This window comes from Lycorma delicatula, chromosome 6 (genome assembly GCF_047948215.1).
Source record: "Lycorma delicatula isolate Av1 chromosome 6, ASM4794821v1, whole genome shotgun sequence".
NCBI classification, from domain to species: Eukaryota; Metazoa; Arthropoda; class Insecta; order Hemiptera; family Fulgoridae; genus Lycorma; species Lycorma delicatula.
This window is the reverse complement of record NC_134460.1, coordinates 10,287,789-10,314,877: the sequence shown is the minus strand read 5'-3', so window position 1 is coordinate 10,314,877 and position 27,089 is coordinate 10,287,789. Positions and strand designations below refer to the sequence as shown.

At 31.4% G+C, this 27,089-nt stretch overlaps 1 protein-coding gene across 2 annotated transcripts in view; it reads left to right on the top strand.

Annotated features, from left to right (window-relative positions):
* The first annotated feature begins 443 nt into the window (after positions 1–443).
* The window catches only part of LOC142326558 (uncharacterized), a 79,436-nt gene continuing 52,790 nt past the window's right edge, over positions 444–27,089 (top strand). For both annotated transcript variants that reach the window (XM_075369134.1, XM_075369135.1), the window contains exons 1-2: positions 444–731; positions 16,449–16,947. In XM_075369134.1, the coding sequence (XP_075225249.1) occupies positions 594–731; positions 16,449–16,947 (637 nt within the window). In that variant the 5' untranslated portion in view covers positions 444–593. The remainder of the gene's footprint in view (positions 732–16,448; positions 16,948–27,089) is intronic.

The window sequence follows — 27,089 nt, the reverse complement described above, 5'->3', positions numbered from 1 at the left end:
AATATAGGTCAAAATAAACTTCAACTTATAGTGAGATTTAATACAAGATTTCATACTTTTCAAATCTGACCAGATTGAATCGAGCTCAGATATTTCTTCTTCATATTAATACGCCAAATTACGAAGAAGTTATTTTTAAATATTTATTCTTTCTATATTAATATTTGATGATAAGAAAAAATGCCTTTAATAGAAAAGAGAGAAGGAGGTGCTAGCAACAATGAATGGGAAGTTGAACGAGAGAAGAAAATGAAGAAGCGATCGGGTGGGGGAGGGAAACAATGTGTGAAAACAGAATGAAAAAGTGAAAGAAAAAACGCGTTATCAGTATTTCTTTTAACGATGGAAATGATTTCTATGATTAATATGAAAAGAATTAAGATAACAGTAGCCTTAAGTAAACAAATTATAATAAAAAATCCGTATGAATGTGTGTTATTTTCGATGAACAAGCATGAGATAAATTATTAAAACGTAGGCTGTACGATATGATATTAATTTAAATATTATCAGTATAATGAATCATATTAATACATAACATATACACAGTTTAAGAATTGTTTGAAAAATTATCGGAGTAACAGGGAAAAACTATGTTCATCAATTATATAATTTTAACTGGAGTAATATTATCATGGAAAGGAAACCTTTTTCCACAAAATGGAATTATTAATTATGCCTCTGCAGAATTAGCAAAACAAAAGCCATCATCCTTAAACAGTTTTTCTCAGGTAAGCTAAAAAAAAAAATAATAATAATAATAATAATCATCAGTTTAATTTTGGTTTATTTCTACAAATTAAAGTAAACACTATATTAAAAAATGAAACAACTTTAAACAATTTGGATTAAAAATTGGTTCTTGTCAAAATTCTAAATAATTATAATTGAACGTGTGGTATTTAATAACAAGGTGAGATTAAATTACTACCAAAAAAAGCTGGCAACAAAGTTGTTAAAAGTTCCTTGCACAAGTTATTTATTCTTATATAATGAAAAAATAATGATACGTGAAAAAAATTTAAAAAATTGATATTTTTTAGACTTTTTAATCTACAATTCAAAAGCTTCTGTTAAAATTATGCGATAAATAAAAAAACTATTTTTTCAATATTCAGGGAAGGGAAGAATTTGGGCTAATTTTTATTTTTAATGGTAAGATAAGCATTGTAAGATGTACTGAACTTAATATAGTAGGGTTAAGTTAAGTTTGCAAAATTCTGAGAAAATTGACCCCAAAAAACTATCTACTCTACCCTCTGAAGATACTGACTCCAAAAAACGTTTCCCTAAACTTTCAACAAATTGGACCATATACTTGAGTCTCTGTTCCAAATTTCATCGAATTAAGTTCATGCAGTCAAATATTAAGCCGACACACGTACGTGTACGTATGTATGAACATTGAGCTTCAGTTTTTTTTTTTTTTTGGGAGATTTCTGGGTCATTAAATGTTGGGAAATGCAAAAAACTCATAACCATTTTTTGACTGATTACCATACTTTCCTTCTTGCAGCACAGCTGTAGAGCTATGATGCCAGGAAAGTAAAAATAGAGAGTAATGTGAAAAAAGATCATATAAATATATATCAGAAAACGGTTCGTTAGCGAGTTTCGGCTCGCGAAAAATTTTGCTCTGCTTCCTGCTCCCTCTGTAAAATTAAACCGTACTAAAATTCTTGGAGTACAAATCGAGGGATGAATTTGGTGCTTCTATATGGTTTTTGATCTAAGAAATTAAATAAAAATGGTCCCAGACTTCTATCTCATTTAGGTTTTAAGAAAAACGGGATGAAACACGAAAACGTTTTATCGGAAAAAATACACTTTTAGGTTTTGAATAAAATAACTTTGTTAATTTACAAATAAACAAATAAAAATATCTAGTTAACATTATAGATAATTTAATTCTGAGAAAACCGATGTAAATAACGTCTATTATAATTAAACGCAAAATGAAAAGTTCAACTCTAATCAGAAACAAAACACATATAATGGATATAAGTAACGCGTTTTTAAATTTCTGCTCATAGTCAACAAGAAGAATATAAAAATTATGATTTTAAATAAGCAATTAATAATAACTATAAAAAAGTTATCAATAATAATTAAAAATATGTATGTTAGGTGCTATAATTAAACAGTTTTGAGTATTATACCGTAAGACCTCATCAGGCAACCTAAAAAAGGCTAGTTTTTTCAAGAATAAAAAATATTCCATGCCAGGCTTACTAGATTAAGTGAGGGATGAAGTAGTTTACTGTTGAATTTTTAACTGAACCAAATTTAATGTTCAGTAACTGGATGTATTTGTTTGTTTGTTTGTTTGTGTATGTGTATGTGTATGTGTATGTGTGTGTGTGTGTGTGTGTGTGTGTGTGTGTGTGTGTGTGTGTGTGTGTGTGTGTGTGTGTGTGTGTGTACAGAATGAATAATAATTATAAATTGATACCAGAGAAAATACTCTGATTAGTTCCACTAACACCTTATTCAATTTACAACTGTCACTGGCACAAGAAATGCTGACAAAAATTATATAATATAGAAAAACAATTTTAATATCTAGGGGAAATAATAACTTATAATTTAAATGAAAAAGTGACATGGCTAAACAGGACAAATAAAATGATTAAATCCCAAAAATTAACTCGGTCAACATATAACAAAAAATGCCTTTCGACTAAAACAAAACTTAAATATTATAAAACTGTAGTTAACCAGAAGTCACCTACGGAAGCGAGACCCTTTTCAAAATCACTCAGAAAAACCGAACCGATAAAATTCTGAAAATAGACAGGAGAATTGTCAGAACGTGTATCGATAAAAAACACCAAAAAGAAGGTCGAGGGTGGATTGTGCCGAATGAGGTGGTGTATCGAGAAATAGAGCCTGTTACTGATGCTATGCGGAAAAAAAGAATCTCTTTCTTCGGTCATCTCATAAGGACACCGGAAACAAGATCGTCAAGAAATGTCATTGAAAAGCTCTGGTTTCAAAATCTAGAAGTAGGATGGTCAAAGAAATTAGAGAAGATATGAAAGAATTGGGAATTTCCCTACAGAATAAAACTGGAAAAATGACAATGCTAGAAGACAAAAACATTAGATTTAAACAAAAGATAGACAAACGACAAAATAGAACGAAGAGGGGGTTTACAGATGAAGAAAAGAAAGCGAGATCTGAGCGGATGAAGAAATACTGGGCAGCTGGGAAGAGTAAAATAACACGCTTTTCTCAGAAAAGAGCTAACTAAAATTGACTTAAGTGGTCCCATGTTGGCCGTAAAAGCATAATATTTTTTTTTTATATTTTTTTATTTATTTATTTTTTATAATTGTGCAACAGAACAGTTACAAAACCTTTGTATGCCACACAATATCACATAAAGTCACAAAAGAACACCCACATATAAATTAAAAATACAATATTCAAAACACAATAATAATTATAATAACAATTATGCAGTCAAATACAAAAAATAATTAGAACTTTAAAAACGGTAGCTACGGAGTGTTAATAAAAACACATAGATGAAAACATCCAAAAACAAAAAGACAACATTACTAATACATTCCAAATAAAACAAGTTTAAGCAATAATCCTTAAAAAAACAACAATAATTTTAAAATCATGAAAGTGAGCATCACACCAAGGACAATGATCCATCGCCACGTAACCCTCTCAAATTTTTAACGAAGGCTGCCTCATCTTCCCAAAAGCTTAGCTTATCCTGGAACTCCACTGCAACACTGGTACACCGCTCAATCGGAGACACGGTGGAACCATCCGGCGTCACAAATTGCCTAAAAGACCTCACTGACCTGGCCTGGTTCCGCAAGACAACATGATAACGCGTCGGAAGTCTGTTGTGCAGAGCTTTATAAAAGAAAACCAAGTCAAAGTACGTTCTTCTATCAGATAACCTGGAAAGGCCTAATCGCCTCAACATATCCTCTCTAGTAGCACCAACAAAACAATCTCCAAACTTAAAACGCATCCAGTTCAAGAACCTATCCTGAACACCCTCAACCAGATCAGAGGCAAAACGTCGTGTACTATTCCACACCACGGTCGAGTACTCCAAGCGACTCCTCACCAAAGACTTGTACAGCAGGTTACAAGTGGAAATATTGCTAAACCGTCCACAAATCCAAAGGACAAGACCAAGGTCCCGGCGTGCTTTACTGACAATCCGAGCAACATATTCGTGAAAATATAACTTCGCGTCAAATAAAACCCCGAGGTCCTCAACCAATGTCTCAGCGACAATAACGTGCGTACCAATCCTATAGCTGAAAACAGAGCTCGACGTCTTACGAGACAAAGTCAAATGTTTGGTCTTCCGAAAATTCAAGGGCATACAATTGCGGTCAGCCCACTCAACAACCTTGTTAATATTCAATTGTAGCAACAGGTGATCCATACTATTTCTGATCGGACAATATATTTTGACGTCATCCGCAAACATCTGAAAATTGCACGTCAAAAGATGCCCGATATCATTTATAAAAATAATAAAAAGAAGGGGACCCAAAACAGAGCCTTGCGGCACTCCAGACTTAGCCAAGAAGGATTCCTCAGACATCTGTCCACCAAAACGAACCGAAAAACGCCCGTCACGAAGATAAGAGGATAGCCAATCATTAAAACGATCGCTGAAGCCGAAGCCCTTGGTCTTTGTTAACAACAAATGATGGGGTATCTTGTCAAAAGCTTTGGTAAAATCAAAATATATCACATCTACTTGACCCCTATGCTCAATTGCATTAACTGAATCCTGCAAAAAGGCGGCCAAATTAGAAGCTAGTGAACGACCTTTAATAAAACCATGCTGAAATGACGACAACATCGGGAGAACATGGTCATAAACATGTCTAAATAGAATCCTCTCGAAGACTTTGGAAAAAGTACCGATGATAGAAATAGGCCTGAAATTATCCAGGGAAGGGACACCAGGCTCAGGTATAGGAGTAACAACTGCGTGTTTCCATAGGGACGGAAAAGAAGAAGACGACAAGCTCCAATTAAACAGGGAAGCAAGGATAGGAGAAACAATCTCATTCAAACCTTTGATAACAAACGCAGGAATCCGATCCAAGCCGACCGCCGATCTAGCGTTAAGAATTCCTATAGCACCGGATACGTCAGAAGATAATAATAATAATAATAATAGAAAAACAAATTTATCGTTTTCGTACACTTAGATGGGTAAATCTAGCTAATCGAACTAATCAGATACTTATTCATTAATCTTATTAATTAATACTTATTAATTCATCGTTTTATTCTTTAAAAAATGTTTTGTGTTTTAATTATTTTATACTTCTGAAAATATAAAAATTTAGTTCTTAACATTTTTGTATTTCTTTATTAAACTTCTTAAACCTTATTTCTTACTTTTCTTTCTACCCAGAATAAAACGTTCCAAAATATTAAGTATCAGCCAGTTTGTAAAAAGTTTCAACTGATAGGAGTTAATTCTTTTTTTTAATAATTTTTAATTTTTACATGTTATTTCAGAAAATACTGGTAGTGTTGTAAAACTATCAGGTTTTACGTGTCTACAAGTCGGTTGCAAGATTTCTTTTTTTTTTTAAATGTAATTTAACATCTTACTAAAACTTTTGATTTTTCCTATGTTATTACAACAATTTTTTTTTTTAATTGAAGAATACCAAATTAATTGATTGATTTTAAATTTGAATAAATATTTTAACAAAAATAATTTCCTTGTATCTGTAGTTTTTTATTTATTTATTACATAACCTTTATTTTAATATCTGTGCGAATATAAGTTGTGCGTGTAATGTATGAATATAAATATTTTAATAAGTTTTAGAGCGAAATTAAAAAAAAAAAAACAAAAAAAACACTTTTTATTTAATTATAAAAATAATAATTATCACATTATTAAAAAATATAATTAAAGCACTTTTGATCGTATAAAAAAATTACACTAATTGTTTGTAGTATATTCTGAAAAACGCAAAACCCGAAGTCTGGTGCATGTGAATAGATAATGAGATTTTTAAGAAATGAAAAATATGTGATTTAAAAAGGATTCAAACCTACGTTTTTCAGGGTGAAACGCAAGGTTCTCTACGCCATAGAGTCGGTAGAATTTTTAGAATTTTTTGAACGCATCTTCAAATTTTTTTAACACCTATGTTTTGCAAAATGTTAGTCAATTTTTACTTCCTTGTACGAAGTAAAGGAAGTATTGTGATCGCGAAAAATTTCGGTTTTCAGATTTCAATAGAAATATGAATTTTGACCATCCTTGAATCCATTTTACTTGCTTTCGGCATGACGTCTGTACATACGTATGTATCTCGCATAACTCAAAAACGATTAGCCGTAGGATGCTGAAATTTTGGATTTAGGACTGTTGTAACATCTAGTTGTGCACCTTTCCTTTTGATTACAATCGACTGGACCAAAAGTGCCCAAAAGCAATTGAATTTTGGACTTTTCAACTGCAGTAAGCCCTCATTGACAGCTTTACGACGATAGCATGAAAATAAGTGGTACTTATTTTCATAGATTCCGGAGTTATAGCCAAATGAAATCTTATTTGCACTGAAAATAATCCTAATGTTAAAATAGGTAATGTCTATGTAATCATAAAAATAAAGATAGTTTGTGTTTAATTTTGATGAATGTTAATTTTCTTTCAAATAAAAAAAAAAGGTTTAAACGCATTGAATTTTTACTAAATAAACATGATTTTTGATTTTTATATAACATAAAAGTAATTTTTCAAAAGTTATAACCAAAATTCATTCGATCGTAATGAAACAGCTTAATCTGAAATTCTAAAGTATATCATATCGAGGATCTGGGACGTTGCAAAAACGTAATTTTAAAAAAATTACACACAAATAAGCATTGTCTTTTCTTACGATGTAATTTCTGATATCGAATTACAATATCGACTTATTTCTATTGAGATAATGCACGCTGATAATTTAGGCAACAATACTAAAAACAATTTATAAAAATTATCATTTACTATTGCTTGATTTCTTTTTGATTTTTTCTCTATGTTAAGCACTTTAGCGGAGATCTCTGCTTCTTCAGAATTTATGAAAATATATATAAAACAGAGATCCTATGAAAACATTTTAATTAATAGAAAAAAAAAAACAGTATAAATAAATGAAAGTAATTTTACGCAAACAATTATATTTTCTAGGAAAAAAATTGCTTGAATATTTAATACAATGACTGTTTGCCTTGACCAGTGAGGGTAACCGTGGATTACAGGAGATACTTTGACAGCTCTTAACAAAATTTATTAATAAACCATTCTAAATTTAGCACGACCGAGATCAACATTTTTTCTTACTCAGCTGTGTGTTTAATTATATAGGAACGATTATGATGTTATTTGCAGAGGGCACATGCATGTTCTATCATATGAGGTCCATTTGCCCATTGATCGTCATATATTCAGACATTTTTCTAAATCAACTAGCACTCTGTCTGGATGACAGAAACCCGCTAAAAGATTACGCAGACAATCACAATACGCCTTTATTTTCTATAACATTCGGACCCTTTTTTAGCTTAAATTTTCGAAATATTTAGCATTTTATAACACGAATAACCTTCATTCCCTACGTCATTCATTCGGTTCAAATGTGTTTTTTTTTTGTCTTTTTTTTGTCTTCAGTCATTTGACTGGTTTGATGCAGCTCTCCAAGATTCCCTATCTAGTGCTAGTCGTTTCATTTCAGTATACCCTCTACATCCTACATCCCTAACAATTTGTTTTACATATTCCAAACGTGGCCTGCCTACACAATTTTTCCCTTCTACCTGTCCTTCCAATATTAAAGCGACTATTCCAGGATGCCTTGTATGTGGCCTATAAGTCTGCCTCTTCTTTTAACTATATTTTTCCAAATGCTTCTTTCTTCATCTATTTGCCGCAATACCTCCTCATTTGTCACTTTATCCACCCATCTGATTTTTAACATTCTCCTATAGCACCACATTTGAAAAGCTTCTAACCTTTTCTTCTCAGATACTCCGATTGTCCAAGTTTCACTTCCATATAAAGCGACACTCCAAACATACACTTTCAAAAATCTTTTCCTGAGATTTAAATTAATTTTTGATGTAAACAACTTATATTTCTTACTGAAGGCTCGTTTAGCTTGTGCTATTCGGCATTTTATATCGCTCGTGCTTCGTCCATCTTTAGTAATTCTACTTCCCAAATAACAAAATTCTTCTACCTCCATAATCTTTTCTCCTCCTATTTTCACATTCAGCGGTCCATCTTTGTTATTTCTACTACATTTCATTACTTTTGTTTTGTTCTTGTTTATTTTCATGCGATAGTTCTTGCGTAGGACTTCATCTATGCCGTTCATTGTTTCTTCTAAATCCTTTTTATTCTCGGCTAGAATTACTATATCATCAGCAAATCGTAGCATCGTTATCTTTTCACCTTGTACTGTTACTCCGAATCTAAATTGTTCTTTAACATCATTAACTGCTAGTTCCATGTAAAGATTAAAAAGTAACGGAGATAGGGAACATCCTTGTCGGACTCCCTTTCTTATTACGGCTTCTTTCTTATGTTCTTCAATTGTTATTGTTGCTGTTTGGTTCCTGTACATGTTAGCAATTGTTCTTCTATCTCTGTATTTGAACCCTAATTTTTTTAAAATGCTGAACATTTTATTCCAGTCTACGTTATCGAATGCCTTTTCTAGGTCTATAAACGCCAAGTATGTTGGTTTGTTTTTCTTTAATCTTCCTTCTACTATTAATCTGAGGCCTAAAATTGCTTCCCTTGTCCCTATACTTTTCCTGAAACCAAATTGGTCTTCTCCTAACACTTCCTCCACTCTCCTCTCAATTCTTCTGTATAGAATTCTAGTTAAGATTTTTGATGCATGACTAGTTAAACTAATTGTTCTGTATTCTTGTACGAATGTCCTGTATTCAAATGTGTACGCATATATATTTACAGGCTGCCGCAATATTAATTTAGTAAACTAAATGGAAAGTTGACATTCCATACTGTAATGAAGAAAGAAAAAATCTTGTTTGGACAAGTTTGTTAAAAATTACGAGAGCTATTTATAGATTAAAGTCCGAAAATATGTATATGAAAGTATATATCCGAAATATATGTATAGATTAATGTTGGCTAAAAAAGTATCATAAAGTAATAGAAACCTTATTCCTTGCGTGACCTTTTAGCAGCTCCTCCTCACCTTGGCAGAGTAGTACTCGATATAGAAAATGTCTGCACAAACGATGTTGGTTTATTACTAGTAATAATATAATAAAGTTAAAAAATTGATTATATAAGAACAGTTACACATACATTTACATTACTTCTCGAAATAGTTGCCGTCCAAATTCAAACACTTGTGGTAACATGACACTTACTTGTCTATTCCCTCTTAAAAAAAACGGGGTCGCAAAATTATTCAACCGTTCCTTGACTAATTCGTGAATTCGTCATGGCTTTTGAAGTGGTGAATAGTCAGTCGATTCTTCAATTTTTTGAACAGCTAAAAATCAGACGTTGCCAAAATCAGGACTATATGGTAGATGAGAAAAATTCTCATACTTAGAACATCCTTAGCGCTATGGGCGATGCAAGACCGTGAATTGTGACGCAAGAATACAATCCCTAAAGTTTATTCTGTCAACATTTCATAATAAAAAACTGCGGATATTGTCGGATTTAGCTTCATATATTCTTCCATTAGAATTTCTTTACGGTCATAAAACACAGTAACAGTAACTTCTTTGTTCGAATTGGTTCGTTTGTATTTTTTCAGCTTGTTCGATAGATATGCGTGCATCCACTGTTTATTGTTCTTGTGTCTAAATTTCGATGAACTGAATCCACATCTCGTCTCTAGTAACAGTATTGTCAAGAAATTCACTTAATTTATTTTAGTATTACTGAAGAAAAATCAATACCTCTCGCATTCTTTACGATTTGTGTGTATCTGTAAGTTGTTTCGAAACCCATAGTGCACAGTAATTAAGAACACCCAATCTGCCTGTAACAATTCCGTAAAGAGTGGAAATTTGAAGAAATTTTAGTTCAGTAATTGTTAGGCGGCATTTATCACGAACGGTATGTTAAAATCTTTCAAAAAGTTCATCATTCGCAATAATATGTCGGGCACTTACTTCCTCGGCAAGGACATTAGTTCGCCCTATTCCGAATTCCGTACACCATTTTAACAACCGGTGGTGGATCTCGGCTCCAAATGTTCCTTCTTCTTGCCAAATACGAGTGACGCTACGTACCTCGAAACTAGCGAGAGCTTAACAATTTCCTTCACATTTCACCACGTACTACTCGACTGGTGCAGAACATAATGACGACTGAATATATATGTGACATTAGTTAAGCTTATCTTATATTTACTGAGAATGCATTATATTGCTATGGGAATCAATTTGTTTGTAACGTCAGTAATGTCTAATTAAAGAAACTATCTAGTTTCTTTTTTTTTTGTAAAGTGATTTTCTTTTTATATAGAAGACCATTTTATGTTTGCAAATGTAAATGTACAATTAAATATTACGACGCGTAATATAGTCACGAAAAATGCGAAGATAAGTATGAGCGAGAAAATGAAAAATGTTACTGACAAATAAATTTAAAGGTGAAAAAATACCGAAACAACAACAAAGAGGTTGAACGGAAAGAATTTCTAAAGAACGCAGAAGATTCGGATAATAGATTTTTTAAACCAAATAGCTTAGGTCGTATAAATATTGCCAAGGGCCAGCAAGTAAAAGTGTGTGCGATTACAGTCGAGAGTACGAAAAAAGGTGCTTCACAAGCGTATTCCGATTTGCGACATTGTTCCATTCTGCGGTCAAGTAGTAGAAGTAACCGTGAACAGTAGAAACCGTTTAACTCCTAATCAACTTTTTTTTTTCCGGCTTCGGAAGTTTATACACATTAATTGTATCTATGTACGTGCTGTGATTTGTGTTTCATATGAAATCATTTTCAAATATTACACTTACATCGCTAACTGACATTTACGGATTATTTTTATACTGTTATTTCATTTGTCTTTTTTTAATGAGTTAAATATGTTGATAACATATTATTGGTATCACACTTAATGTAAAAGCTTGTTTAAATATTAAATCTTACATATAAATAATCAGTTTTAGATAAAATTGTTAGTAGTTTATCATGTTTATTCATGACTTTGTAGTTAATTATTCGATTAAAAAAAACATGTATAAGAAACGTGAAAATAATATACAACTTTTATTACGCGTTACATATATATTTATTAAAATCTATATATATATTTTATTTTTAACAGTAAAATATATAAATGTGTAAAAACGTATTTTATTTTATTACTTATATCAATCCAAAGATTATAATATTATAATAAATAATTGTATTACTAACAATTATTAAATCCTCTGCAATGTAAAAGTGAAAAGATTGTGATGAAAGCAAACATTATGCAACAAACTGAAAAGTATTTATGTATAACAAAATAATTTTGTCTTATGAAAGACTTCAGGTAAAAAATCAGGTTAAAATTAAAATTTTTTATTTAAGTTTGTTTATTTTAAAATTTCGAAAATTAATTTTATATTTTACAATCGGTTCGGCTGCGATAATAAATTTATTTTTTTCTAAAATTGCTCTGAAGTTTGAAATAATAACAACACTTGTTTGAGCTCTTTAACTGATAATTATATACAACCAACAAATTAAAAAAAATAAACTATTTTTTTATTTTTACTCGTAATAAATTATAACGTACTGTAAATTTTAATGTAAATAATAATGGAAGTTGGTACTAATAACTTGAGCTTGTTTACCAGGTACTGTAAAACGTGTCTAACTTACTTTCTATGGAAGTAGATCTTTTAGTTTAGGGAACAATCAAACAAATATTACTTAGACCTTTATGTAATATGTAATTTTATTGATGAATAAAATTGAAGCTTTAAAAAACTGAAACCTCTTTTTAAGGAATTAAAATTAAACGGATGAAATTAAAACAAAATTAGGAAATTTTGTAATAAACAAGAATTTCTACGTTTTCTTGAATTTGCTTTTAAAATTAAAAACAGAGGCAGTGACGTATTAAATAAAACGACCAAAGATATTTTTAATTCTATCTTTATACACCGGGTTATTCAAAAAGGACTAACATACAAAACTTTATGGAGATAACTTACAGATTCGGTTGAGGTCTCATTTCATATAAAAACACATCAAATTTTGATACGCGTAGTTCGAATCGGTCACCAGAGCTGGTTTTTAAACATGGATATATTTACGGGTGCGAAACGTGCTTGCCGTGTGTTTTTGTTTCACGAATTGCAGTCAGAAACAGCAGTTCAGTTAATTTTCGTAGAGAGCATGGTATAAAGCCTCCTAATAGGCGTACAATTGGCAGCAAACCTTCGCCAAGAAAGGTTGTTCTTCTTCAAAGAGGCAACCGTAAACGGTATCTGTTATCTTGACATACTTCAAAATTTTCTAATTCTTCAGTTAGACGATAATGACCAAAATGGACGCCATTATCTTCAGCAAGACGAGGCACCACCTCACTACCGCCTAGAAATTCGAGATTTTCTTAATACTCGATACCCAGATCGGTGGATCGTGAAGGTTCAACCGCATGGCCACCTCGTTCCCCCGCTAGATTTTCTATTGTAGGGTTTCATTAAAGATCGGGTTTATGTACCATCTTTACCTGTTGGTCATGCTGAGTTAAGCTTTGAATTAACGCCTCTGCTGCAGAAGTAAAGCCCGACTTGCTGGCTACAGTATGGAATGAAATCGACTTCAGGTGGGATATATGTTGCATTACAAATGGAAGCCAATATCAAACGAAGGTGAATGTTGGGTGACAAACTTGATGTGGTTTTCTATGAAATGAAACCTCAACCGGACCTGTATCTAAATAAATTTTATGTGCTTTTAAAAAGATTTAAGTCCTTTTATAATCATCCGGTATATATATATATATATATATATATACACGAGGTTTCTAAATAAAGTAATGAGACTAGTTTTTTTTTGGTAGTCAAAGTGACAACACTGTAAAGTTACTAGTAAACATACGGTTATATGAACAGCTGATTTATATTAGATATTAATATTTTTAGTCTATTTTTGCCACATGAGACGTATAAAAACGTTTCGTGAAACAAGCTTTTATGTGCGTTACAAAAATGAGTGATACTAATTATGAGCAAGGTTTTGCAATCAAGTTTTGTGTTAGACTCAGTGAGAATGCTATTGAAACTTTTTCAAATTTGAAAATACCGTATGGAGATGACGCTCTGTCACCAGCCCAAGTTTTTAGGTAATTTAAGGCATTTTCAGATGGCCGGGAATCAGTTGCGGAGGATCCATGCTCTGGAAGATAATTAACGTCAAAATGTGACGACAATGTTAAGCAAATCAGAGACTTGATACGGTACGACCGGCGATTAACTGTCAGAAGATAGCAGAACAATTAAATTTGAACCATACCACAGTTCATTAGAATTTGACACACGAATTAGACATTAAAAGGTTTATGCAAAATTAGTTCCAAAAAACTTCACTTTTGAAGAGAAAAACAACAGGGTAAAGTGTGCCGCGATCTTCTAGGGCGAACTGAAACTGATCCTGAATTTGTAAAAAATGTTGTTACCGGTGATGAATCTCGGATATATGAGTACGATCCTAAAACAAAATGCCAGAGCAAGGAGTGGCACACTTCAAACTCACCACGTCCCAAAAAAGCAAAAATGAGCAAATCAAAAATCAAAACTACGCTAATTTGTTTCTACGATAGTAATGGCATTGTCTGTAAGGAGTTTTTGCCTACAGGACAGACTGTAAATCAATATGTTTACCGAGAAATTCTTGAAAGACTGCGCAAAAGAGTTGTTCGCGTGAGACCAGCCATCAAAGTCAACTGGATGCTGCATCATGACAATGCACTTTGTTACACTGCACTCTCCATTAATGAGTTTTTGGCAAAGTAAAACATTCCTGTAGTTCCTCAACCACCTTATTCACCTGACTTGAGTTCCTGCGACTTTTTCCTGTTCCAGATTTAAAAAACACCTCAAAGGACACCATTTTGGAACAGCAGAAAATATAAAAAAAATTTAACCGATCATCTGAAGGATATTCCGGTTTCTGAATTCCAACACTGCTATGAAGTTAGGGAAAACCGTTTGAAGCATTGCATGGCTTCCCAAGGGAACTATTTTAAAGGTGATGAGTCCATGTATAATTGGATCATAAATAAAAAGGTTTTCTGAACCAGTCTAATTACTTTATTTACAGACCTCCGTATATATATATATATATACACACACACACAAGTGATTAACCTGAAGGTTGCTTCAAACTTATAGAAAATTAATCTTTCGTAACTTTTCTCACTTAATAAATTTACAACAATAAACTAACGATTCATGAATCAACTGAAAAAAGTGCAACGTACACGAAAAATATTAAAAACGTTTCAAGAGTGGAGGGTTTAGACATGGGCCAGAAAGTTGACCGTTATGCTAACTGATAAGGATAAACTTTCTGAATGGTATCCTATAAGCAAGTTAATGGATTTAAAAGTATTAAAATATTAAATTTACTTCAAAACTGTAAGTGTTAGTTTTTCAAGTTTTTTTTAAAATAAAATATGAGCAATTATTATCAGGGTGGAACACTTTTTATTTAGTTATTTAAAAGTTTCAGAGAATAACCTAGCTATTACATAATTTAGTAAAATGCGATTGCGTGGTTTAAACAAAAGACATCTATTTTTTGTATTTTCAGATAGATAATATACAATATCTTGTTCTAACATGTGCTTTTTTCGTAAATTATAGTTTATTATATAAAAAATAAACATATATATATATATATATATATATATATATATATATATATATATATTATTATTATTATGCTTTTACGGCCAACATGGGACCACTTAAGTCAATTTTAGTTGGATCTTTTCTGAGAAAAGCTTGTTATTTTACTCTTTCGAGCTGCCCAGTATTTCTTCATCCGTTCAGATCTTGCTTTCTTTTCTTCATCCGTAAACACCCTCTTCGTTGTCTTTTGTCGTTTGTCTGTCTTTTGTTTAAATCTAATGCTTTTATCTTTTAGCTTTGTAATTTTTCCAGTTTTATTCTGTAGGTCGGTCAGGGAAATTCCCAATTCTTTCATATCTTCTCTAATTTCTTTGATCCATTCTACTTCTAGCTTTTGGAACCAGAGCTTTTCAATGATATTTCTTGACGGTCTTGTTTGCGGTGTCCTTATGAGATGACCGAAGAAAGAGATTCTTTTTTTCCGCATAGTATCAGTAACAGGCTCTATTTCTCTATACACCACCTCATTTGGCACAATCCACCATCGGCCTTCTTTTTGGTGTTTTTTATTGATACACGTTCTGACAATTCTCCTCTCTATTTTCAGAATTTTTTCAATTCGGTTTTTCTGAGTGATTTTGAAAAGGGTCTCGCTTCCGTAGGTGACTTCTGGCTGTACTACAGTTTTATAATGTTTAAGTTTTGTTTTAGCAGAAAGGCATTTTTTGTTATATGTTGACCGAGTTAATTTTTGGGATTTAATCATTTTATTTGTCCTGTTTTGCCATGTCACTTTTTTATTTAAATTATAAGTTATTATTTCCCCTAGATATTTAAATCGTTTTACTATTTTAATTTTCTGATTGTTTACCGTAATGTGCTCTATTACCAGAGGATCTATGGCCATTAGTTCAGTTTTTTCGAAAGAGATATGAAGCCCTATCTTTTGTGCTAGGTTTTGAAGGCTCATGATTTGTGTTTTGGCTTCTTGAATATTATTTGCTAAAAGAGCGAGGTCATCTGCAAATCCTAGGCGATTTAGTGTGATGGAGTTTTTCTTAGTACCCATTTTTATATTTTTGGGATTTATTTCATACCATTTTCTCATGACAAATTCGAGGGCGCAGTTAAAAAGGAGTGGTGAGAGGCCGTCTCCTTGCCTCAATCCAGTTTTTATGTATATGTATATATATATATATATATATATATTATATACAACAGATTTAAGAAAGAGGAAGTTTCAGATTCAATCTATACGAACATTTTTTTTAATACATGTTCAAGTCTTACTTTTACCAAATGTACAGATTTTTATGACTTTTTGAAAATTTAATTTAATTTATTGAAGAAATTCCTCTATGGATCCAGAGTAAAGTCCAAGAAAAGTAATTCATAATAATAAAAACCATTAAATAAATTATATCTAAATTTATAACATTGTGACCGGAAATGAGGTGTACCTGATCTTTTGACAGAGGTATTTAGTTATTTTACTGCCTACTTTGAAGCAATAAATTTACGTCCTGCACGTATATAGTGTTAATTGGTTTTTTATTTTTATTTTTGTAATAAAATTTACATTTTTGTTACAGGAAAAACAGCACATTTATGATATTGAACTGGTCAAGAGAATAATCGGATTAAAAAAATTAAGAGAAAGGTACAGAAAAAGACAATATTATGAAGCACGGCAGGGATTGACCAGTTCTAAAAATTACATAAATAGTATACTTAAACATAAATTATGGATAAAAGATCCCTATCGTGCTGCGAGCCATTTTCGTTACGGTAGAAAACGTGATTTTAGTGAAGCGGCTTATGAACACGGTGTTTTTAAAGTGAAAAACAAAAATTATTTTTTGTGGGTAGAAAGTGAGAATGATTATATAAGTAAAGAATTTGGAGGTGAAATAGAAGTAAAGGATCCTTTGAAAGGTCTTTCAGATTCTGAAAAGAAAGAAAAATTAAAATTCATCACACAAACACATAAATATAACGCTCCTTTTAGAGATACGAAGGCGACTAATTTCTTGAGAGGTGTATACTACAGTTTCTTGTCCAAGAGTAAAAATACAAGTATATCTCAATTGGGTAAGTGTTTTATATTTTATAATCGTTTAAACATTTGTATTATTTTACCAAAATAATATTCACAATTAAATAATAATATTATAATAATAATATTCACAATTTATATAACTTTACACTGTTAAAACAAAATATTCGGAATAAAGACTTGAAAAATCTGAAGGAATGAAAATTGGCATAAACGAATACATTGGTTTTTTTATTACTCTTATGGGAATTAAAGAATTCACAAATATCCAAAATAAAATGTTTGAGAAAAATTTTAAAAGTCGTTTCAAAATGAATATCGGGGTTTTAAAGCTATGTAATATTTCTCAAATTTCAAGTACATTGATTAATTATACATGAAATTAACGAGAAATTTAAACAACTTTAGTTGTGCGCAATCTCATAAACTGTTTCCTGTACCTTCTGCTTGAAAGAGCTACCAGTGGCAATCCTCCAACATAAACCGTTCTGTGTTTTACAGTTTATAAAGTGTGAATCTGTAATTACCGTTCAACATGGGTTCCTCCATTATAATCACCCTAGTGACAATAAAATTCATAGATGGTATAAACAGTTTGAAACTATCGACTGTATTTATAAAGGGAAGAGTACAGGATGACCGAGCGTGTCCGAAGAGAATGTTGAACGTGCAAGAGAGTCTTTTGTGCGTAGAGACGCGAATTAGCGATTCCAATGACGTCTGTGTGAAGGGTTTTAAGGAAACGCTTACAACTGCGTCCGTATCGTTTACAGCTGTTACCAGGTCTAAAGCCTACAGATTAAGGTTTGCGTGCTAGCTTCGCAAATGGAACAATGAAGACTTTCTTTATCGTGTCGTATATGAGTACAGTAACGAATCAACATTTCATGATAATGGAATAGTAATAAAAAGTAAAAGTATGTGCATATCCCCAGATATGCACATGAACGAGATATGCACATGATATACAGTGTGAACGAGACTCCCCAAAACTAAAGCTTTTTTGTGCCGTATCCCGAAGGTAAGTTTACGGGCTATTATTTTTCGCGGAAGCAAGTATATTTGGAACGAAATATCTTGATACGCTACAACTATGCTCTTTCCTAGACTGCAATACGAACCGCAGAAATTTATTGGGCAACAAGATGGTGCGCCTCCTCACTGATGTAACGTTGTACCTGATCGTTCGAATGAAAATCTCCCCGATCACTGGATCGGTCGCCCGGACCAGATGACCACCGTTACCAACTCACCTATCCGACTTGAGATTGAAGCATCTGTCGCATCAATTACTCCATACTTGCTGATTAAAATACGGAATGAACTCTCCTGTCGGCTGGATGTGTGCCGTATGAAGAATGGCGTTTACATTGAACACGTAAGGAAACCTGTTTAAGATGCTCTTTCATTTCATGTGTAACTTTTTTTTTTGTCTTCAGTCAATTGACTGGTTTGATGCAGCTCTCCAAGATTCCCTATCTAGTGCTAGTCGTTTCATTTCAGTATACCCTCTACATCCTACATCCCCAACAATTTGTTTTATATACTCCAAACGTGGCCTGCCTACACAATTTTTCCCTTCTACTTGTCCTTCCAATATTAAAGCGACTATTCCAGGATGCCTTAGTATGTGGCCTATAAGTCTGTCTCTTCTTTTAACTATATTTTTCCAAATGCTTCTTTCTTCATCTATTTGCCGCAATACCTCTTCATTTGTCACTTTATCCACCCATCTGATTTTTAACATTCTCCTATAGCACCGCATTTCAAAAGCTTCTAATCTTTTCTTCTCAGATACTCCGATCGTCCAAGTTTCACTTCCATATAAAGCGACACTCCAAACATACACTTTCAAAAATCTTTTCCTGACATTTAAATTCATTTTTGCAGTAAACAAATTATATTTCTTACTGAAGGCTCGTTTAGCTTGTGCTATTCGGCATTTTATATCGCTCCTGCTTCGTCCATCTTTAGTAATTTTACTTCCCAAATAACAAAATTCTTCTACCTCCATAATCTTTTCTCCTCCTATTTTCACATTCAGCGGTCCATCTTTGTTATTTCTACTACATTTCATTACTTTTGTTTTGTTCTTGTTTATTTTCACGCGATAGTTCTTGCGTAGGACTTCATCTATGCCGTTCATTTTTTCTTCTAAATCCTTTTTACTCTCGGCTACAATTACTATATCATCAGCAAATCGTAGCATCTTTATCTTTTCACCTTGTACTATTACTCCGAATCTAAATTGTTCTTTAACATCATTAACTGCTAGTTCCATGTAAAGATTAAAAAGTAACGGAGATAGGGAACATCCTTGTCGGACTCCCTTTCTTATTAGGGCTTCTTTCTTATGTTCTTCAATTCTTATTGTTGCTGTTTGGTTCCTGTACATGTTAGCAATTGTTCTTCTATCTCTGTATTTGAACCCTAATTTTTTTTAAAATGATGAACATTTTATTCCAGTCTACGTTATCGAAAGCCTTTTCTAGGTCTATAAACGCCAAGTATGTCGGTTTGTTTTTCTTTAATCTTCCTTCTACTATTAATCTGAGGCCTAAAATTGCTTCCCTTGTCCCTATACTTTTCCTGAAACCAAATTGGTCTTCTCCTAACACTTCTTCCACTCTCCTCTCAATTCTTCTGTATAAAATTCTAGTTAAGATTTTTGATGCATGACTAGTTAAACTAATTGTTCTGTATTCTTCACATTTTTCTGCCCCCCACATATATGCCCCCCCCTCACATATGTGTATCTTATCAATCTAAATAAAACTTAATATATATTCCATAACTTTAAAACCCTGATATTCATTTTGAAACACACGAAAGCTAATTGAATTAAGAAAGTAAAGCAAAATATAGTTTTTTTTAAAAAATGACCAAAACAGGCTATAACTTCACAACAGAGCAACCAAATAAAAATGAAATTAAGAAAATGTTACAAGATTTAAAAAGGTTTTACATTTTTTTTTTAAATCTATTTTTTTACATACTTGACGAAAATACTGACAGAATTTTCCGGTTGTCATCGATCATGGTATGGGTTCATTAATTAATTCTTGAACAAGCAAATAAAAGATTACACTGATAAACAAAAAAAAAGATTAACGTTTCTCTAAGTGTGCTACCATTTCTTAAATCGCTTTTTTGCACACATTACAGGTCTATAAATACAATTTTTCTATCACCCTTGGTTTTAAATAAATTAGGCTTAAAAAAAAATAAGGGAAAATATAATTAAAATCTGTAAAATTTATAATTTTGCTTGGCCATACCTGTGTTAGAATGATTTCGCTGATGCTTTTCTTTTATAAATAGCCTCAGGCACATCCCGAATTAATGTCCAACAGTAATTGGCTAGCATGTTAGTATTCCATTTACCTTTATAGTGGTTTTCCATCACCGAAATCTCTTAGTGGAAATCTCTTCACCGTGTTCGTCACATACATCTCCGAGGTTATCCAAGAAAAAATCCAGATGTGAGTAGAGGAAATGTATTTTCAAAGACGTACTACATCCCGTAGCTCTGTATGAAATAAGAAGTTTATTAACAATATCGTGGTAATTGTCGAATTTTTGTTTGCCTAGAAAACTTTTGCAAATGTCTTTAAATGAAGCCCAAGCTGCAATTTCTACCTTATTTAACATCGAGTTAAAAACATCCTCTTTGAAAAACTCTCTTATTTGAGGACCACAAATATTCCTTCTTTAATTTTTCCGTCACTTACATTCGGAAATTTCTGCCTGATGTACAAAAATCTGGGACTATCCTTCATCATTACTTTTAAAAAATTTTTCATTAATCCAAGGTTGACATGGAGAGGGGTTAAAAATATTTTTTTTGGGTTCAACTAAGGGCTCGTTAATAATACGTTTCCCATTTGGAGTAAAGTTATCTCGTTTCTTCCACTCTTTGGTAACATGATGTTTATCCCTAGCTCACCTGTCACATTCGCAAAGAAAACATATGTAGTTAGTATATCCTAACTGCATGAATCAAAAAAATAGCTATAATTTTCAAATTACCACATATATTCCAGCTATGTTTTTTATAATTTATTTTTTCAAGAATTTTTTTCATTACATAATATGTCTCTTTCAAATTAATACCATAAGTGATTGGTATTGAAGCATATTTGTTACCGTTTTGTAGTAGAACCATTTTTAAACTTTACTTGGACGAATCTATGAAAAGGCGCCAGTCCTCAGGTTTATGAACTTGTCCTAAGTGTAACATAAGCTCATCAATATTTCTGCAATAAACCAAATTATTTTTCTCAATAAAGTGCTGACAAAGTTCTTTTTGTCTGCTTCGAAAGCCCGAAATTTTTGTATTTTTTTGAAGTAAATTCCAACCTTGCAGTCTTGATCCTAACAGTTCAGCTTGATTTTTTTGATAAATTTAAATCCCTAACCAAGTCATTTAATTTACCTTTGTGATGTAAGATGTGGCTTATCGGAAGATAATTCAAAATCAAAATCACTTTTGTCTTCTTCGGTACTGCCTGATTCTTCTTCATCGCTGCTTTAGAAACAAACATTCAGAAGTGGCTCAGTAACTGGAATAATTTCACTGTGAGGTTCAGTCCTGATTGCAGATTACAATGAAGGATATTTTATAGTATGTTTAGATTTTATAGAAATTCCTGATACACCTGTTAAACAAAAGTAACAATCGGTTACATGATCCTTTGGTTCACGCCAAACCATGGGTACACCAAATGGCAAAGCCTTTCCGCGTACCTTTCAGCCATCCTCTTAAATATACAGAACAATTAGTGCATACAATATGAGGAGCCCACGTCTTATCCTGATCACCAATTTTACACTGAAATTACAAACGATATGCTTTTTTAATTAAAGGTGAAATATTTTTTCTACTTGATTTTGCGGTATGTACATGTACATAACAAAAGGCATCCGCATCATTTACACAATTTCGTGACACTGCACTATTAACAAACTTAAAACAGCAATAAGACTGAACAAAATTAATTCATTTCTAACTCCGGTGGTTAATACTTCAGTATTAGATACGATGTCATAATATGTGTAACTATGATATGATTTAATTCTTTGTCTAATAATGTTTATTTATAGCTTACAAATTATGTTACCAAAGTTAACAATAAAAAATGAACTAACAAAATACAATACAGAAGCTTAAAAATGTTAACTGTATGTTGAAAAATGAAAAAAATCCTTTAATTAAAATTTAAAAATTTTTCCAAAAATGTTGGCTGATAGGAAGATTTTGAGTTTATATTCGTTTTCGGCATCAAAAAACAGATTAAAATCATGTATCGCATGTTAGGAAACAAAAATTATGTTTATCAGTGTTATCTAATTTCAATTCTTATAATTCCCCTAACTTTTTCTTTTTTATAATTATTTTTTTTTCAAAGAAAGTTTTTACTGTTTTCATTGGACTTCATTATCATATTTAAAATCTTAATAATAAAAAAACTTTATCACGCAAATAATTATTAATAATTAATTTTAAAAGTCAAATTTACAGTAAAATAGAAGAAATTTATTATAATTGATTTTACTTTTCATTCATTTAAATGACCTTATTAATATTTACAAAAAAAAAAATTATTATTATTCTGGCAATTCTAAGTAATATACGCATGTGAGAGTAGCGTGCAGACAAAAATTTACCTGTTTTATCATTACTATGAGAAGAAATAAATCCTAGTTTGATAAACGTTAAATTAAAAATGTAATTAAAATGATTTTTTTTAATTACAAATACGAGCATCTGGCGATACAAATTTAGTAGCACATGCACACTTATGTAGATGTTTAGGAATTTAATTACTGTTTTCAGGAATTAAAAAAAACAATTCATAAATTATTTCTAAAAATAAAATCCAATTATTTTTAAATATTTTCAATTAGTTGGACATATTTCGACTTTTAAATTAAGTATTCCAAGTGTAATAATAATTTTTACACTGTACTATACTTTCTATAAACAAGCCAGGAAATTATTTTAAACATCTTTAAAGTAAATTTATCTTTAATCCATTAAATTGTTAATAATCTTAATTTCTACTTTGATTTAGAATCAAAAAATCTATAATTTACTCTAATCATTTTTAAGTAAAAGTCAGTATTTTTATGTACATATTTATTTTAAGTTTAAAAATTTAAACTCTTTGTAATAATTTTCACAGAATTCTCAATAACTTTTCTAGCAAAATTTTATTATTTTTTTTAAAGCAATTGATTACAGTTAACATACATCAATCTAAAAATAGAAATCAATAACAAATTTTCTTCAACTGTCTGAGAATCAAGAACCAGATTTTCTATAAAGTTCTAGTTACAATTAATTTTCTAAAAAAAATAATTATATATATATAAATAGATAGATAAGGGTCGTTCAATAAATAAAAGAACCAAACGGCAACATCTATTTAATAACCAAATCTATTCAATAAAATTAAATCTATTTAATAACCAAATATTTTAAAACTAAATCTATTTAATAGAATTTATTGACGTTTAAGTTTGCACTTTGACAAAAAATATCATCTGTTCGAAAAGAATCTCCATTATTATATATTTTTTTTTATTTCAAAATGTCGGCACCATTTCAAAAAGTGTACCGTAGAAGAGCAACGTGTTGTGATAAGATTTTTATTTTTTAAAGATATAAGACCGGTCAAAATTTATTAGTCGATGTTAAAATAGCACGATAAAAAGTGTGCAAATTTTTATTAGAGAAATAAACATGTTAAACCAAAACAAAGCAAAATAAGCGAACCTAATATCTTTGTAGAGGAAGACAGGTGAAAGGTTCGACTGATGCTTTGCATAATCGCATTAATGATTTTATTTGTAAGGACAAAAACATAAAGATTTTGGAATTGCTGAAATTTTTAGTATAAGCTGTCCGTTTCATTATCCGTGATAACTTGAATTACATCAAACGTTTCAACGTGGATTCCGAGACGGACTCAATTTACAGTAATCCGAATTCACATTTTTACGAAACTTTTACACGCGTTTTAGCGGAAGGTGATGCTTATTTAGACTTCATAATAACTTTTAATTAAACTTGATTCATAATTTTGAAGCGGATTCCAAATTTCAGAGTACGGAATGGAAACATTGAAGTTCGCCCATCATTAAAAATGTACAAAACTTATTTGTCAGCCGATAAAGTGATGCAAAATGTGTTTTGGGACAATAAAGGCCCAATTTATTATGACTATTTGGAAAAATAAAGCCAAATCAACAGTGAATGTTGTAACATGCTAAAAAATAAAAAGAAACCGCAATTAGTCCTCTCTCAAAAGATAAAATTCTTTTGTATAACTCCCGTCTCATACTTCTCAAAATACAAGGGAAGTCGGATTGGGAGATATTGCCACATTCCCCATATAGTCCCGTTCTCGCACCATCAGATTATTCTTTCTTTGGTTTTATCAGGATTTTACTTGGTACCGAGTTCGGCAGATACCAAGATGAACAATTCTTTACTACTGTAATAAGAAAGTTCACAGAAAGATTATACAAGTGCCTAAATATAATCTGGGATTACGTAGAAAAGTAGCATTAGTTTCATTATAATTGATTTTCTTCACCCATTTGCCTTTTAAATATTGAACGACCTTCATGTATGTATATACATATTTGAAATACCATTTTATTCAAAAGAAAAAAAAAATAAACGTCAATCTTGGTTGTGATTTTTCTTAATGAATAATGTATAAAAGGAATTTTTCTGGGATCGCTCCAGTTCAAAACGTTATGTACGTTTTAATTATTATAAATATAAGTAATATTGTTAGAAAGAAAACAAAAGAATGAAAAAAAATAAGCAACTGTAAATTAAAAATTCATTTTTTATTCAGTTACAGAGTTACAAGAATTTACTGAACTGAAACCTCATCCTTTTTTGAAATGTTCCATATTCTCCTCGATTTCAATCATAATCTTATTAAATAGGATTTAAAGGTTTTTTTTATTGACTACATTAATTTCTTTTGATTTTATTTTAACAGTTAATCGTAATAGATATGTACCACTGTTATGTATACTTAAGCGACAAAGAAATCTTTTTTCAATTTTGTGAGCAAAATTCTGTTCAATTTTGAATTTCATTTTTTATAAGTTAAACATGTTCATGAACTTTTCCACAAAATATAAATAGATAAAAAGTACATCTACTTCATAGAGTTGTAATATATCAGACTTTCATAAAATATTCTGGGTTGAATTCCGGTCAGGCGAGTTCAAAGAAATAAAATATTTCCAACTTTATCTAGAATTGTTTTATATGCAAATACAACTTTTCCACATTTCCACACAATTATCATATTTATGTTATAAATTAAACAAATAAAAAAGACTTGATACGAATTACGTTAAGCAAAAAAAAAAAAAAAATCAGCAAGAACAAGTAGCTGGTGACGTTTAAATACCTGAACATGAAACTCGAAATAAAGAATATTTTTAAAAAACTAACAACACAGTTGTAGACTTTTTTGTCACGCGGCTAAAGCTGCGTTCCGGGAAAGTCCTACAACTTTGGGTTTCTGATGTACGGCTTACACACGAATACACATACTACTTAATTTATAATACTTACTTTATTTAAATATATACTTTCATTTATTTAATTTAGTGATTCTAACTAAAGCGCGCGCGTATACCGTATAATTCGCGCGGGTGTGGCGGTCGGCACTAACTAAATTAATGTAATTTCACAACCTACATAGAAAAAATATCGCTTGTACGGTCGGCAGACTGGTGTAGCCGCGAGGCTTAACGCATCAGGAACTGAGTCAACCGGGCGATTGATTTCGAGACCAGCCAGACAGAGTTATTTTTTTACCCTTTAAATATTATTCATTTATTTAATTCTACCGTTCACCTGTGACTAAAACAGCTTTTTTTTAGGGTGGAAGAACGATTTTGCAAAACCTTTTTTTTCTAAATATTGTTGTTTTATTAATCGTTAACAAATGAGCCTAACAGAAATATGACCTTAATTAGGCGAAATCTCGAGATAGTGAGGGTGACCTTGCTGTACAGTCTCACCCTCTTGACTTGTTTTAATTTGAAAATTTAATGGCATCAATGCCCAATATGTAGAAGTAATCTGACCAAGTTTGTTCAAAATCGATCCGGTAGTTCTGGAGATTTAAGGTGATTTAGAGGTCACAACCGAACACACGTACATACGAACATTAAAATCCGGAAAATTTCCATTCGGTTTTTGGATTTTTTGGGTTCCTTAGGTGTCAAAAGTCAAGATCCGGCAAAAACCACATATGTCAAAATTGGACCGATTACAATACTTTCTCTTCTAGAGCTATAGCCTATCTAGACGGGAAAGTAAAAGACTTTTTTATATATATTCACAGAGTTATTTTTATATAGTCAAGAACAAACTCCCCTTTTGCCTTAAAAAGAAATTATACCATCAATCCATCCTGCCAGTCCTTAACTATGTAAGCGAAACTTGGGCATTAATCATTCAATCATTACAGAAACTGCGGATAGCACAAAAAATCTGGAACGCTGTATGCTTGGAGTTAACAAACGGTATGGGAAGACCTATAAATGGATCAGAGAATGGACATTACACCATTATGAAAGTTAAAGAATTAAAATGGCGATGGGTAGGTCTTGTAGCAAAAGGAACTGATGACAGATGGACTAAACTAGCACTTGAATGGATACCATGGGATTTTAAACGCCCACGAAAAAACCAAAGGTTCGTCGGATTGATAATATTAAGTACACTGGACAGAAGATCGCACAAGACCGTATTAGTTGGAAACGTGCTGAAGAAGCCTTCATCCTGAAGCGAATCGATAACGGCTGAGATGATGATTTATTTTATTTTATTTATTCATTATTTTCACACATAATTACAAACAATAGCACAATTACATATTTTATTTTTAATAATAATAAAATAAAATTCCATAAAACAATTTCTACAACATAACATAAACTGTGTAACTTGTATGAAAATTTAGGTACTCTCTGTTGATAAATCCATGTCAAGGATTATCATCACAATAACATTTTATAAAGTGAAGCAGAACTTCTGCGATATACCGCCAGCAATTTAAAATAGCATTGACAATCTTTAAATATTGTAATCCTAATATATTAATTTCTTCAGTAATTGAATTAGAACAATAAC